This window comes from Manis javanica, chromosome 17, assembly GCF_040802235.1.
Source record: "Manis javanica isolate MJ-LG chromosome 17, MJ_LKY, whole genome shotgun sequence".
NCBI lineage: Eukaryota > Metazoa > Chordata > Mammalia > Pholidota > Manidae > Manis > Manis javanica.
The window spans coordinates 63,139,704-63,155,659 of record NC_133172.1 but is presented as its reverse complement, the minus strand read 5'-3'; the positions used below and the strand labels follow the sequence as shown (position 1 = coordinate 63,155,659).

The following is a 15,956-nucleotide window of genomic DNA, read 5'->3' as shown; positions in this document are numbered from 1 at the left end:
CTCTGAGCTAGACCCTCAGTGACAGGGTGGCTTCCCTCAGCACAGATTCCTTCTGCACAACAGCCTCACAGGCCGCTGCAGGACTGAACCAGGGCTCTATGTGAGAGGGGGCTTAGTGACTGTCAAACAAACATCAACTCGGAAAAGCCTCAGCCTCTGGAAGAAGGAAACTCCACTTAGGACCACAAACTAAGAGAACCATCAATTTTGTTTGGAAACTTGGCAGCTTTCCAAACAATCTCTTCCGACCCAGGTGCAGAAGTTAGTGAGGGTGTGAGAGGGCTGCATGCAGAGACGCCAGCGTGGGGACTGCTGATGGGACAAGGCGACAGCGCCCTCTGCCAGGCCCAGCTGGAGGGGCGCCAGGCCCGGGCACTGCCACACCACAGCATCACCGCCTCAGGAGTTCTCGGCAGCCGTGCTTCCAAACGTCCCAATATTTACATCCGGCCTCTGTGCACACCAGGCGTCCCCACCAGGCACTGGGCCAGAGGTGGGGGGCAGAGCAGAAAACCAAGCGGCCGGCCCGTCCATGACTCACACACATGCTGCCTTCACAGCCCGCCTCTCCCAGCCGAGCTCCCGGGTCACGAGATCTCCACAAACACCAGACTCGGCAGCCCCATCAGGCGACCGCGCTGCCACTGGGGAACGACTGGCAGCCAGAAGACAGCTCAGGGCAGTTGAGGCGGGACCCCTGGCTTCAGCTAAGACCAGAAAACCAATCACAAACCTGATTTTCAGAACAGAGAGTAAGAGATGAGTCGGAGTCTCATTTCTCAAAATCACTGATGGTTTAGAGGGGCGGCCATAAGCGTGTGCTCAGACGGTTGCATGTTTCTGAATGTCAGTCAGCTACCACTGTACTTAGCCTGTACACAGGAAAAGAGATGGACATGTGCTCTAAACCTGGGTGGGCTGGGTCTCCTAGAGGGGCTATCTCAAGGTCACAGCTGGAATGCCCCAAACTCCCCAGCTGCTAGATAGTTGTATGTTCATCTACAAATGGTGAGCAGCTCCACGCCCGGCACTCAGTCTGATGCTCAGGACATCTACCCTAGTGAACCCAGACCCACACAAGGAGCAGGACAGCCCTCCCCCTGCTGCAGTCACGCCAGGAAGTCAGTAGGGGGAAGGGGGAGGGAGGGGGAGGGGAGGTGAACGGAGCGGCGAGCGGGGAAGGGCAGAGGCCGGTGGGGACAGAGGACTGACCGGGGGAGCCACCCAATCTGTGCTGAGGGCCGGTGGGGCTGGGGGTGCTGGGACGCGGGTGGCCCCTGGGGGCTATGGAGCAGGCTGGGTGGCCCGCGGGCACTCACTCCCATGGCAGGGGCACGAGCACAGACCTTCCCGTGCCAAAGCGCTGATGCTCTTTTAACTGGGGACATGGCCACACAGGAAGGTGGTGTCTCGTGACGCCAAGCATCTCCATACATAAACACCTGGACAGGAGGACCCTGGCATTTGTGAGGGCCTGCTCAACACCTATGTGAGCCCACAGGGAGGGCAGCAGTACCCTGAGCCAACCAGGCAGGGGGGCTGCTCCGCCGCCCAGCCGCTGCCACGGCGTGACACCGACACCCTGGAAGAGGCCGTGGCCTTCCTCGGTAATGAGTGGTCATCTCTGGAGCAACACATCTGAGCGCCGTGGACAAGAAACCACGGGGCAGCAACTCTGACGGCAGAGGTGGAAAATCGCTGTGTGGGAACGGGGCAGCGGGGGAGGCCCCGGGCTCCGCCATCACCCTCAGGCACGCTTGGGAGATGGCGGCTCCCCACTTTCCCGGCAACAAGACAGGATCCCAGGTGTGTGTCTCACTGAGCCACGCAGCTCACCTGCTGGCTCAGCTCTGCCTTCCCTGGAAAACTCAGCCCAGCTCAGGAATCAGAACTCAGTCTGCGCCCCAGCTTCTCGCCAGCGAGAAGAAAACATGTCCTTTAAGCAGAAAACAAGATGAACACCTGCCTACGTAAGTATTTGAGAAGTTTAAGAAATGTCCCTTTTGACAATTCAAAAAGGATTTATTTATTTTACCAAAATAGCTTGGTTGGTTTTGGCATCTGAAACAACAGAAAGAATCTAATAGCTTTATTTAAAAACCATACAAGAAAAATAAACCTGCTTTCTCTTTCAATCATTAAATTGCCAGTGACATTAGCTGGCACTTCTGAGAAACCTATTACGGTAAGAAGCCTTCGGCAGTCACCTGAGCTTCCTCACCATTAACCAGTCCGGAACACAGACCCTTGTTCGGAGCCTCTCAGTACTGGAGAGTGGGACGAACAGCAGAAGGCACTCCAGTGAAAAGGAGGGCCACGTTCCTACCACTGTCAAGTGGAAGCCACTGGGTATCCTGCTTCCTTTCAACACCTGCTGCCCCCAGATCATAACCTACACCTTCCAACAGCACCAGCCAGTGTGGCTCTGGGCCGCTCAGCCATGCCCCGGCCTCCCTGCCAGGATGCCTCGTGCTAGGCGCACCCCCCGTGTTACCGCAGCCCAGGGCCCGCTGCTGAGGAGGCCCAGCACCTGAGCTGGCCTGACTCTGATGTGTTGTCACTCCTCAAAGCGATCAGCAAGCCTGAGTCTGCAGACGGCGGCACTGCACACCCACTGCGCACCACCTCAGAGGCCAGGCTGCCAGTCAAGAAGGTGGCTAGTGTTCCAAAAGCTTGTCCCCCAGCCTTGGTTCCTCCCTAAGACAACGTGGTCCTGCTCACTGCATCCCACCTGCCAGCCAGGAGAAACATCTCCAGGTCATGGTGCCCCAAGGTGTCGGCAGCTCTGATGGACAGGAGGGTCGGCGGGGTGGCAGCGGGAGCAAGGACCCACGTCCAGCGAGCAGGGCCTAGACGCACCGGGCACCCTCGAGCTGCCTGTGCTCCGTGCTGCCCCCAGGCCCTCACTAGGAGCTGCCTGAGAAGCTGGCCTTGCATTAGCTGCTACTCAGACTGCACATGTTCAGTGCTCTGTGGCCACGAGGCGACCCCACCCAAGGGAGTGAACAAACCAGAAGGGCTCACTAAAGGCTCCGGGTCTGTCTGAAGATTCAGACCATGGTGCCAGTTCCACAGCACAACAACCTTCATGCCCATCTGTCTCCTCAAGCACACCCTCTGCCATCCCCAGGTCTGCAGAGGACAGATGCATGGGCACAAGTTGCTATAAAGTTATTTTCCATCTGTAACAAAAACTGGCATTTGTGAGGGCCTGCCCAAACTGCTTATGAATTTCAGAAGCAACATGCTGCATAAAATGGAAGAAATGGCACCAAACAGGAATGGTAATGTGGCATAAACCCACACAGGACTTGCAGGACAGGAAGCCCAAAGTCGGCATCCTGGCAGCTTCAGGCCGCATTACTATACACAGGCACTGTGGCTCAGCGTGTGTCCAGAGCCGGGATGTGGGTTACCTACAACTGCACATGAGTGCCCTCCACCCTAGGAGAAGCATGAGCATTCTGTGTGATGCATGGGACATTTTACTGTGGTGCTGCTTAGAACTGCCTGTCCCATAAATATCCACATGTTGGGGTAGTCCAGGCTTCTGGGGGATATTTTTATTTATGCAACGTTCCCAAGGGCGGTGTCAGAGGGACAGATGTGTCACAAAATGGTTTCTCCTGATGGAATGGTTCTGAGTCCTAACTTCTTCAAGATAAAGTAAAATTTTAAATGAGAGAAATTTCTCTAATTTGCCCCAATCCGAACAACCTGCATTGTGTGACAAGTTCATATTTGATGGAAATAATCAATTTTAAAACTTTGCTCAAAATCTTAGCTGTTAAACAAGAAAGCTTTACACAAAGTGTATCATTTCATAGGTAAAGAACTTGACCTCAGATAGAAAGAAAACCTATATTTTTTCTTATAGATGTTAATAACACTAATAAGCTCAAAGTCTGATTCATTTTTGTATGCTCATTTTAGTGCCAGTCTGCGGCTTCCCCGTGAAATAAATTTCACATTAATCATACCACATTAAGAAATATGAACAAAAAAAAAAGAAATTGTTGTTATGATAACCCCAGACTCTCCCAGAACTATCAAGGGTGTATATTCCTTAGCCAATACACTTGAAACCAAGCCAGTCAGGCCCAAAGTGGGAAGCCAGACCTGTATGGGTATATACCCAAAACCCACATGGAGAGAGTAAGAACAAGGGGTGCCGCCGGCGCCCACAGCAAACGCAGTCTCCGGGCAGTGCCCGTGAGGATGAGACAGAGCGCTCTCTCTCCATCAACTTCATGCGCAAAATAATAAGCTGCCCTGACATAGCAATTCCACTCCCAGATACCTGTGTGCCCAAGAGAAATGAACACCCATGCCCACACACTAGCCTACATACAAATGCTCACAATCATCACGGGAGAACAAAATGTGGTCTATCCCTGTGGTGGAGAGTCACACAGCTGCAAAAAGGAATCAAGTCCTAATGCCCATCACTATGTGGATGACACTGGATGAAGCTGTTTGGAGGACATACCCACGACGGGGGATTCCACAGAGACAGAGAGCAGGCTAGTGACTGCCAGGGGCTGTGGAGGGGCATGGGGCATGACTGCCACAGGGTGCCCTTCGGGGGAAGGCACTGCCCTAGATTAGATGGTGGTGACGGCTGCACAACACCAAGACATATGCTTTAACAGGCTCCTTGCTCCTTCTCACGGTGGGTGAGGGAGAGCTCAGTTTTTTAAAAAAGAAGGTTGTCCCTAATTTTCTCTTCACACCCTACTCTGCCATCCCAATCCTAGCAATTTCTGTAGAAGTCAACAAAACTTTGAGAAAAACACTGTTTTCAATGTTTCAAATATGCTAACAAGTCTTGCTAATAGGAATCTCTTCGTTCAGATGCAGAAGCAGAAAAACCTTTATAAGTTCTTACTGGTAAACGGATCACAGGCTTTAGCACCCTATAACACAATGCCCACTCGCCTGCACCCTGTCCGTGCTCTCTGTGCTGCACGAAATTTAGGAAGAACAAGCTAGCCCCCTGACAAAGCATGACAGGGGTGTCAAAGGGCACGAGTCCTCTGAAAAGCATACCCGGCCAGCCACACAACCCTTTTGCACCCCGAAACCTGGCAGGAGAGAGGAAGGGTGGACAGAAACCCCAGTGTGGGTGGAACAGGGTCCCGCAAAGGCGGACGGCTGCGCTGTGCCCTCTGAATCTCAGTCGGAGGAGCAGGGCAGCCCGTGGCGTGGACCCGCCTTGACTGTGCGGTCAGCGGAGGTGGGGTGGCCCTCATCAGACCTGTCACCCGAGAAGGTGAGCGGACTGCCAGTTAACTGCCTGCCACCAGAAAGCCTCCATGCCTTGATTAACCGAGACTGACTGAGAACAATCATGGATATCAGCGATGTGGAAAGATTTCTACTACACAATAGAAAAAAGCTACAAAATCATAAATAGAGTGTGCATGTTAACACACAAACAGCCCAGAAGACTGACTGATTTCAGAACATGGAATTCCAGGTCATTTTCACTTTTTTCTATCACTTTTTAAAAACAAAAAACATGCAGATCTTCCTCAACTTACGATGGGGTTACCTCTCATGAACCCCCCACGTCAAGAATGCTCTGGGCAGTCCCAACCCACGGAACACCGCAGCCGGCCCGGTCTGCCTCACACGTGCCCGAGCACTTGCACCAGCCTGCAAGCGGGACACCGCCACCCAAGAAACCTCCTTGGTAACAGGGTGGGGAACGTCCCAGGGAGTGTGAACACGGCACGGGAAGCGACAAGCAGGTGCTTGTCTGGCTACAGAGTGCTCGTCAGTGGACCGCTGTGCCCTGGCGACTGCGCAGCTTGCCGGGAGCCACAGCTCGCTGCCACCCCCACCAGCAGGAGACAGGCTGGGACCACATCTCACCAGCCCGTGAGAGGATCAAGTTGGCAATTCCAAGCACAGTTTCTACTGAATAAGTATTGTTTTCATACCATCATGAAGTTGAAAAGTTCTAAGTTGGGGAACATGTGCATCACTTCTAAAAAGCAAAAACCAAACAAAACTGAACTATACCCACTGCCGTCCAGGCAAAGGTGAGGAAAAGCTCATGGGCGCACCTTCCGAGTTCAGGGTGATGAGCGTGACGTTGCTTCCGATGTTCTGACTCCCCGACTGGCCGCAGTTGGAGACAGAGTCACTGGCCTCGGACCCGCTCTCCCCGTCCTCGTTGTGGCCGTCCTCCTGGCCCGGCACCTTCACCACGATGGTGTTCTGCCGACGCCCAGGGACCGCGCTGAGCAGGAAACAGAAAGACAGCCCATGGTGAGGGCAACATGAGCAGGCAACAGAGCCCCGCGCTGAGCCCTGCAGGGTGCCCTCCTGCACCCAGTGGCGCCCCCACCCGTGCGCGGGCCAGTGGGCCAAGTGTCCCCCACGCAGCGCTCACTACCGTCACCAGGGCAGCTCGAGGGCAGCCAACAGTCTGGGGTGCGAGGAAACCATCCCCAGGAGTTTGTGCCACGAAGTAGAGGCACAGCGCCCTGTGACTCAGGCCCAGAATGCCGCCCTCTGATGGCAGGGAGCCTGCACGGTGCTGGCATCTGAGCAAGAGCACCTTTTAGGGCCACATCAAGGGACAGACTGAGCTAGAGAAAGGGGGCCTGGAGACTTCCCGAGCCAGCAGGCTCCACCCGCAGATGGTCTACAGATGCCTGGCCTCTGAGAATGCAGTTAGCACTCCCAGTTGTTCCCAGGGGCAAAAACCACTGAAGGGGGTTGTTTGAAGAGCGAGTCAACAATCTCCCTGGGGAATATTCTCACCACAGGGGATCCTCATACCCCCAGAAAAGCAGGACACGCCCAGCTCCAAAAAGTACTCACAAAATGAAGACCTGGGGGCAAAGCACTACTTGTCTCCTGCCCGTGATGCCCCCCCCACCTCCCCTCAGGTGGGCCGCTCAGCACTGAGAAAGGGGCCAGGCAGCATTTGCAATTTACAAAGACAAAACACGTTCCATACCCTGGCCGTGCTGGGCAAGGGAGCTGCACCTCCCAGACTGGTTCCCCCAGAGGCCTGCCCGCGCTGACCTTGCTCCCAAATGCTCAGGTGACGCTGACCTCCACCCAGGCTACTCAGAAGCAGGCCTGGCCCTGCTCCTCCTCCAGCCGGTCGGCCTTAGCCTCGGAGCACCCAGCCCCTGGCTTCACTGCTCCACAGCGACCAGAGCAGGGACCACGCCACCACAAAGGAAGCCCACGTGGCCGGGGGAGGAGCGGTCAGCAATAGAGGCTAAGCGGCTAGGCCAACAGAACTTCATGATGACAGGGGCCAGAAAGAAAATGCGCAACGGCCCTCTCAGGGCGGGCTGCTGGGAACAGCTACGCCCAGGCCCCCACTTCTGACCAAGAAATGTCCCAAAATGGCTCAAAAAATAGGTGTGAGAAAAAAAGCCACTGCCTCTACTGGCCTCCATCACTTAGCAAGTTTAGAAGAGGGACATCTGTTGCCCTGACACACTGCTGGACAGACAGACAGGCATGAGCACACGGTGCGCAAAGGAGAGCTCTGCGACTGCTGTGAACACACCATGCCCTCTCCCGATGGCGCGGCAGCCCCGGCAGTCGCCCATCCCTGCACCTCTGGCCCTGGCCCAGCTGGGCCGGCAAGACCGGGCACCAGGGGGATGCCCTCCCCACTGCAGAGCCGTGGCCATGCCTGCCGCTTGAGCGCGTGAGGACCACGACCGGCTTGCCCGGCTCGGAACGCTGACTTGTCCTCGAGGGGACTCATCACAGTGGTGGCAGGGAAAGGTGGGCTGATGCGGTGGCCACTGACTTGCTAATGATATTTTCCAGGGAATCCGGTGCCCTGCTGCTCAAGGGGTCGTCCATCTTGGCTACAATGGCGTTCTGCCGGTCGTTGTTGAGTATTACTGTGGTCTGGGGGACGACGCTAGGGAACAAGAATCACAAAGAAAAAGACCTTAAAACAGCGACATTCATTGTGAGAATACAAGAGTAATGCGACAGTCAGCTCCCGATGACCCGCACTGGGGGCTGTGCCCAGGCAGGGATCGCGCTTAAGTGACGTAGACTTCACACTGGCCAAGAATAAACGGGAGGTGAGGATTCGATAGTTTAAGTTTCCTCACTGCTGGTTCTCAGTACGGCTGGCTAAGAGCATTTACACTCTTAGAGGGCACAGAGCAGACGTCACCAGACATCACACACGGGCAAGGGTACCGAAGCGGCATGAAAACAGCTTGGTCTTTTCCTCAGGCCGCCCCAGTGAACCCCTGCAGGCAAGCAGGGGCTTTCATGACACAACACTCATCGACATCATTCCAAAATGTCAGTGCTGGAAGGACGGCAGACACAACAGAGGGGCCGCAACGCCGGCGGGGCCCCAGTCCCTGGTGCAGGGCAGCCTTGGCTCGCTGCCGCACACACTCACTGGGGCCTCCAGCCACGGTTCTTCCAGCCTGACGGGGCATGCCACAGCAGACGCCAGCATGTTTTCGTGGTGGAGTGCAAAAACGAGCCCTTAAACTCACAGAATTATTACCTGAGGAGAACGGCATCCTTCAGTTTCACTCTCCAAAAACCAAGCCCAGGGAAAGCAGTGCTTTTACATGAGAAGATTTCACAGAACCAAAAACACACCTGAAAATCCAGCCAGTGTCACAGCCACATGGCTATTAAACGCCCCCTCCCAAAACCAAGGGCACAAATGGCCTCATTTCACACCCAGTGAACTGCAGGACCACAGGCCTTTCTCTAAAGAGGAGTATCGCCAACTGCATGTCACTCTGAGGTAGTGTCTTGCGCATTCTTTTCCTTGCTCCTTGGTAGCACCTGAGGTAACACGCCAAATCCTGATGACCTGTCCACAGGTCAGGCATCACAAGAACCCAAGTGACCTCTGGCGTGGTGCTGTGGCCATATATAGGTTTGCAGGCTTCAGCTTCTCATACGTCCAAACAGGAGACAGCACGGTTTGTAAGTGTCTGGTGTCCCCCAAAGTGTGCTCCGCGGACACCAGTGTGCCCCCAGGCTCCACACACACGTACTCCCATCCCTCGTTCCCGAGAAAACAAATGAGCTGGATTGTGCAGAGAGGACAACAGTTAACAGCTCCCTAGTGGAAACTCACAACACACCTCAGTACATGAAGGTCTGAGGACTCCTGCAGGAAATAAAGTTCATCCACTCCACCATCTGACAAAGCTGTTTGACCAAATATACGTCTTCCCCTAAATTCTTAAGATCAAGGAAATAACCTTCTGAGGCAAGCTGGAGTAAATGCAGCCCTAGAGGTACCCCAAGGTTCCCAAGGGTTCCTGGATGTGGGTGGCTTTCAGCAAAGCAACTTCCAGATCTTCACCTTCCAGAATGTTCCATTTCACAAAAATGATTCCATGAGAGAGCGCCTCTGGCCAACGTATGTGTCCCCTTTCCCAGGGCCCTCTGCCTACTGAAAAGACAATCGTGTCCCCCTCTAACCATGCTGAGGTACATGTGCCTCCGGGATGTGCAAGCCCTGGAGCAGGCGCCAGGTGGAAACGCCAGGCAGGTGTTAGAGGCTCAGGCATCTGCTGACCGGCCACAAGCTCTGCGGCGAGTTTCTGGTTTACGGTTCTTTGCTTTCAACAGAGCTGACAAAGGACATAGTTTTCAGCCCATAGATCATTAAAAATAACGATGGATCACTGGGATCGTGGGCCACACAACCTGAGAGACTTCCTTCTCCTCCCACACATTTATGTGAACAGAGTTTCTCAGCCCTTAAAACCAGGAAAGCTAAAAACAGAAACAGAACCAATACTGAGCCCTGCCACATTTTAAGCCAGAAGTCATAATCATCCATGGATTCCAGAAACCCCATCCACAATACAAGATGATTGAGGATTAATTATGAAGCCGGATACCCACGTGTCGCTTCGCTCAACTGTATACTTAACAGTTATAGTGAGAACAAAATCCAGAAGCGCTTTTTAATCCCTGAGACCTTATGACTACAGGAAACAAATTTCTCAGCTTCAATTTATATCCATATTTCTGTTGCAGAAGAGGACAACAGCCTGGCTAATGGGATAGACTTTGGTGAGGGAAATGAAATGGGAGTCAAGGTTCAAAACACAAAAGGAACAAGGTGAAATCTGCCGGTTAAAGCTCATGTATGGGACACACTTTTCAGTGGAAGATAGTGTTTGCATTATAACAGAGACATTTAAGGGAGCAATAAACCAGAAGAGGTTTTAAATATCAGTATTACAATATGCCAGAAATTACACCCTTTCAGCTAATGCAATTACATCAACCTCAATTGTACTAAAGAATATTTATCGGTTTTCAAAAATCACGGTACGATCACACTGCATTAAGAAGACCGAGGTCATCACCTGAGGGCTGATACGGGGTAGTGTCCTGCCTGGGCTGAAGCGCGGTCCCCACTTACAAGGCTGGGTCTGCTGTGAATGGATTCTGCAGATTCGAAAAGTCCTACCTGGCTGACATTAACCGAAAGGGAGATTGTCCTGAGCGGGCCTGGCCTGATCAGGTGAGCCCCTTACAGGAGGCTGAGCCTTCCTGGTCTTGGAAGCTCCGAACAGCTGTTGCCAGCTGACTGCCACCTCCCCTTCCTGCCCAGCTGCCCCTCAGTTCAAAGTTCTTGGCTGCCCCAACCACTGTGTGAGCCAACTTCATATAATAAATCCCTTACAGGGGCACTGGCTCACTCTGTCTGTCTCTGTCTCATCTCCTACTGGGTCTTCTTTGAAAAAATTCTAGGTCTATAGGAAGTTACAAAAGAGGTCCCCAGTGGTGACATCCTGTCTAACCTGGAGTACAATATCCAGCACGGGACAGCGACCCTGGAACAGCACGGTCCAGGGACGCCATGTCTTTCAGATCTCATAGCATCCGGTGCTCACCTGTGGGTCCAGGTGCAGGTACACATTCACCTTTATAAGAAACTACCAAACCATCTTCCAGAGCAGCTGCACCACCTCTCCCATCCCCAGCAGCAGTGGACGAGAGCTCGTTTCTCCACGTCCGCACGTGCGGCTGCTTTGATTTGGCCATTTGATGCAGGGCACACTCTCTCACCCTGGTGTGGGCTCTGCTGACGGGGCCTAACGGTGCTGAGCATCTTAGCTTCTTCACCATCCAAATCTCCTCTGGTAAAATATCTACTCATGTTCTCACTAGACTGTCTGCTTTTTCACTGCTGAGTTTTGAGAGTTCTTCGTTATAGACACTAGTCCTTCGTCAGAGACGTGGTTTGCAAACCTTTTCTCCTGGTCTCTAACCTGTCTTCATCCACTCAACAGGCCTTCCACGGAGCATAAGGTTTTGAATTTGCCTTTTTTCCATGGATGGTGCTTTTGGGATGAAGACTGAGAAGTCTGTGCCCTATCCCAGGTCCCAAAGGTTTTCATCCAAAAGTCTGACAGTTTAACATTTTACATTTAAATTTATGATCCATTTTTTCGTTCTATGGCCCATTAATTTTTGTTCAATGCATGAGGCTTACATTGAGGTTCACTTCTCTTATCTGGCCTGTGGATGTCCAAGTGCCCCAGCACCATTTGCCAAAAGGCTGTCCCTCCTCATCAAACCACTTCTGTACCTGTGTCCAAAAACCAGCTGGGCACTATTCTGTGAGTCTGTTCCTGGGCCTCTACTCTGTCCCACCCATCAGTCTATCTATCCCTCGGTCACGGTGCCTTTTAAACACTTTTCTTATGCATTCAATTCATTCTTTTGCAATCTTAAAGCATTACCTATACCTTTACCTAGAACTGCATGTTTCTGTTTGTTTTTTAAATTCCTGTTACAGAAACACTTGACCAAAATTAAGGAAAAGGGAAACGGCTTGACCCATAAACTGTCCTGTTTCAATTCTCAGATCATGCTAATTCAGAAGCTGAATATTCTTGCCTGAATTTGGTATCATTCAGAAGTGAATCATGCCCAATGGCATGGCCGAGTGACCTGCCACGGGTGAGCAAGGGACCCCCCGCCACTCCAGCAGCGGCAGGACTGCCCCGGGACCAGCCGATCCCCAGGCACAGCGGCGCACCGCAGGCCTCCACCGCCAGGCTGGCAGGGCACGCACAGCTAGTAAGCGGCAAGGTCAGGCAGAGCAAAAGGCCTCAAGTGGCAGAGCCAACATTTCTAACCATGATTAAAGAAATGGGCTCACGACCTACTGCTTGTTGAGCACCGAGACTTTCGGGGAAGCTAAGGCACATCCCCGGCCTGGAACCTTCTCAAAGACGATTCCCAGAGGCGACTCGGGCGGGATGGGGGCCCCGGTTCAAGACAAGGACAAAGCTGCAGAGACACACATGCCGCTGTGTGAAGACGCACAGGCTGCTCCGCCCGCTGCCTCCCCCGCCAGCACAGACGCACAATACTGCTCACGCACACAGCTTATGTGCCCCGTGGTCAGCCCTGCACAGGAGGCTTCTTGCTGTTTTGTTCGACGATGTGTCCAACTGCCCAGATGAATACGCAGGACACAGCCAGGCCTATTTAGGGCACGAATGAGCTGGAGTGACCCCACAACTGAGTCCGATCCCCTGGCTTTGCCTCTAGACGCCTTGGTCTCATGCTGCTCGATCACACGCTCCAAGTTAGAGGCCTGAGCAGAACAGAGCCCTGCAAACCCGGAGCCCAGCAGCCGGCCTAGCGTGCTGCCATCTGCTGGGATTCTGGGGGACACCAAACCGATGCTGACCTGGCCTGCTGGGGGCTCACCAGCGTGGGCCTGGCCGACACCAAACATTCGGGGAACGACAAGCGTTATTATTGCCATTCCTTAAGCCTCACCGGACCGTGGAGGGCCAAGGAGCACCGAGCCTTACTCACACGCACTCACAGCACAACCAGCTTACTGCTCTCACTCCCATTTTACCGATAAAGAAAGCAATGCTTAGAAAGGGTGAGAATGTGCCCAAAGTCCGCCCACTCACAGGAGACGGCGCCTGTGCTGGAAACCAAGCATCTCTCGTACTTTCTGCCAGCAGTCAGTCAGAACGGACCCACCGCAGGTCCTGTTAGAACTCACCCTGCAGGGTAAGGCCTTTGGTGTTCTGGTTGCTGCATTGTGAGGGATTCAGAGCAAAGCACCTTCAGCTCCCCCGGCGCCACAGCAAACACCTTCCCGGCTGCACGTGCAGCATGGGCTCGACCTCCGCCCAACTCAGGAAATGGCTTTGCGGCCGCCGGAGAAGTTCGTGCGCCTCTCCGAGGACGCCAGCTCCCCGCCCCTTGGCTCAGCACTCACACAGCCGGGCCAGCGTGTGGATGTGCACCGGGGGGGTGTTCTCGTCTGTGGGGGAAGAACCCACCCAACTAAAAGGTGGGAAACCACGTAGGATTAAAATTATTTTTTACAGGTTTGTGCTTGCCACTTTTTATCACTCAGGGAAAAGTAAAAACAAGCCGGGCTCCTTGGTGTGAACCAGATGGCATGGGGTCAAGTGCAGGCAAGGACACCAGAGGCAGCGGACAGTGGAAAAGGGCCTCCAGCCCTCGGGAGGAGCTCAGGCTCTGATGTGCAGAGGAACCAATGAGCGATGCCCGCGGGCTTCAGAGGGAGAGAGGACAAGATACGTCAGCGAGGTGGAGCAGAGACTGTCGCCCACCGCCACATGAAGCCCTGGGTCTGTCACCTGTGTGGCGGGACAGCCTCACAAACCCGACTCTGCTAGCACAGGTGTCGGGGGCTCATGACTGAACTCTGAACGTGCATGCAGTGCACACACATGCACATACAGACTTCCTGCTGCGTCCTGACAGAGAGCCCCTCAAAGCTGGGATAGCAAAAGAGTTTAATATTTGGCACCAACTCCATGCAGCCAAAATGCCACCCTGATTTGGGTTAGAAGCTGTTGCCAGCTCAGGGGGTCAGGCAAGTAACAAGGCTGCCTTGGAAGTGGGGGGGGTCACGCCTATGCCCACTCTCCATCCCTACCCGAAACCTCTGCGCACTGGGTTAACCCAGTCCACAGGCCTCACGTTCCCTACGGACCACGGGTTCCTCGGGAGTCAGGTTGTACAGTGGCTTAGTCCTTCCTCTTTCTAGTTGTCAGGAATCAAAGAAAATCCCCACAGGCACCAGCTCATCCACTCCAAACAAATGGCCATCCAGGAAGTATGCTGACAGCCGCCAGGCCTGGTCAGTCAGTCAGAGACGCACCCGTGGCTACTACCTGGGCCAGCATTTAGGACCTGGGACATGCAGTCTTTCAGGAAAGAACCAGGATGGAGAAGAACGTCCATGGCTGCATTCTCGCCATGCACACGCAGGTCCTAGGAGCGCAGTCTGGCTCCGGAGAAGCTGACCTTGCAAAGACAAGCTTGCATAACTTAAAATGCCCAACAGCTGTGCCCTCTGAATACCCTCACCAAGTGTGTCCTAAAAGCTCAGCAGGGGGGCCTGCTCTGGGCACTTCCCCCCAGGGAGCTCACCTTCTGCGCTACTCTATGAACCCACTCCGGACGAACCTCGCTAAACACCCACAGAGTGGCACAGTGCACGATACCTTCCCACCCACCTGTGCGAGGTGGGCAAGTCAGACATTATTTCCATTCACACAGTGATGTCTGACTTTGCCTTCTGGGGCAGGGGCAGGAGAAGCTCTGTAATTAGAATATTTAAAATATTCTAATTGTTAAATTTGAAATATTCTAAATATTGAAAAATTCTAAATTCTAAATATTCCATATCCATATCAGAATCTTTGAAAAATACTTGAATGTTCTCGCCTCCTCCCCTCCTATGGTTAAGTCTCACTAAATTATATTCTGACAGCTGATTCTTTACAATTCAAAATAATTATTCAGAGTTCCGTTTGAGAAATCACATAACATTAACTTTCTAACATGTGAATTATCTCAAAGAAAAAAACTCAATTAACAAAAGCGAGTTAACAAGGGTTTCTAGTAATTCTGCTCCCTACTTATATGAAAACATGTTGACAGCCTTCTAACACTCCACAGATGTGTGTTCCCAAAGGACATATTCTCCTACTGGCTTTCACAGCTGCACTCGTGCACAACACTCAAGAACCTGGGTCACAATAAATAAGAAATTCGATGTGATGCACTTACGAGAACAGAACCGTTCACCAGTCCCGGAGTTTCAACAAGAGCCAAAAATAAAAAGAGGGTTTGGCGGTGGGGATGTGTGTGCGGAATCTTTAGATAAAACCAGATGTGCAAGGTTCTCAAGCCCAAGAGGCTGATGGACTGGGGTCCATCATGAGCCCTGTCCCCTCTTCATATGGTGGTCCTGTCCCTAGGAGCCACGATGCAGCCCAGCTACATTCCCAGGTCCCCTTTCCAGCAAACGCAGCTCTGGGACAAGTGCTTGTGGATGGGACGTAAGTGGGGAGAGGTGGGGCACTGCCAGGCCAGCGTTCTTAAAATCAGGATGTGCCTTCTCCCAGCTTTCCTCTTGCCAAGCTGCAGACCCGGAGGCCACAGGGGATGGGATGGCAGAGCTGCAGGCATCAGAGCCCCGCAGAGCATGAGCACCAGGCTCCCTTGGGCTGTGCCAACCCACAGATCCAGGCGACGCTCTGCCACAGCAGTGCAAGTCACCCAATCAATCCACTGGGCACGCAAATGGAATGGTCACTAAAATTTGTTTTAAAGGGCTTCTTCCTATTGCTTCCCAATTCAAAAGTAAAGAGTCAAAAAAGCAGGGTCCAAAAATGTATTCTTGGGGATGAATATAAATCAGCATTAAAACCTCATTCCAGGTATCTAATGAGATGAGTAAAATATCACATGAACCAACTGCCCCAAATAACCAACCCACCAGAGAAATGGGGGTGACCTAATGCAACAGACTTCAAACACTGTGACTTCAGCAAGAAACAGACAGGCTCTGGAAGGCTCAGGGTCCAACCCTGTCCCCCCCCGACCAAGAAGCTACGCATTTGCATTAACAAAATTCTGTGAATGTGATCTGACAGTCCCAGTCAAGA

General features: G+C 53.0%; 1 protein-coding gene across 7 annotated transcripts in view; it reads right to left on the bottom strand.

The window, feature by feature from the left end:
- The window catches only part of BANP (BTG3 associated nuclear protein), a 223,671-nt gene that overhangs the window by 170,939 nt on the left and 36,776 nt on the right, over nucleotides 1-15,956 (bottom strand). For all 7 annotated transcript variants that reach the window (XR_012126924.1, XR_012126921.1, XR_012126922.1 and 4 more), the window contains 2 exons: nucleotides 7,790-7,906; nucleotides 6,072-6,247 (listed from right to left, as the gene is read on the bottom strand). Coding sequence is in view for 3 of the 7 variants with exons in the window: in XM_036993788.2 (XP_036849683.2) it covers nucleotides 6,072-6,247; nucleotides 7,790-7,906 (293 nt within the window). In the remaining 4 variants the exon portion in view is untranslated. The remainder of the gene's footprint in view (nucleotides 1-6,071; nucleotides 6,248-7,789; nucleotides 7,907-15,956) is intronic.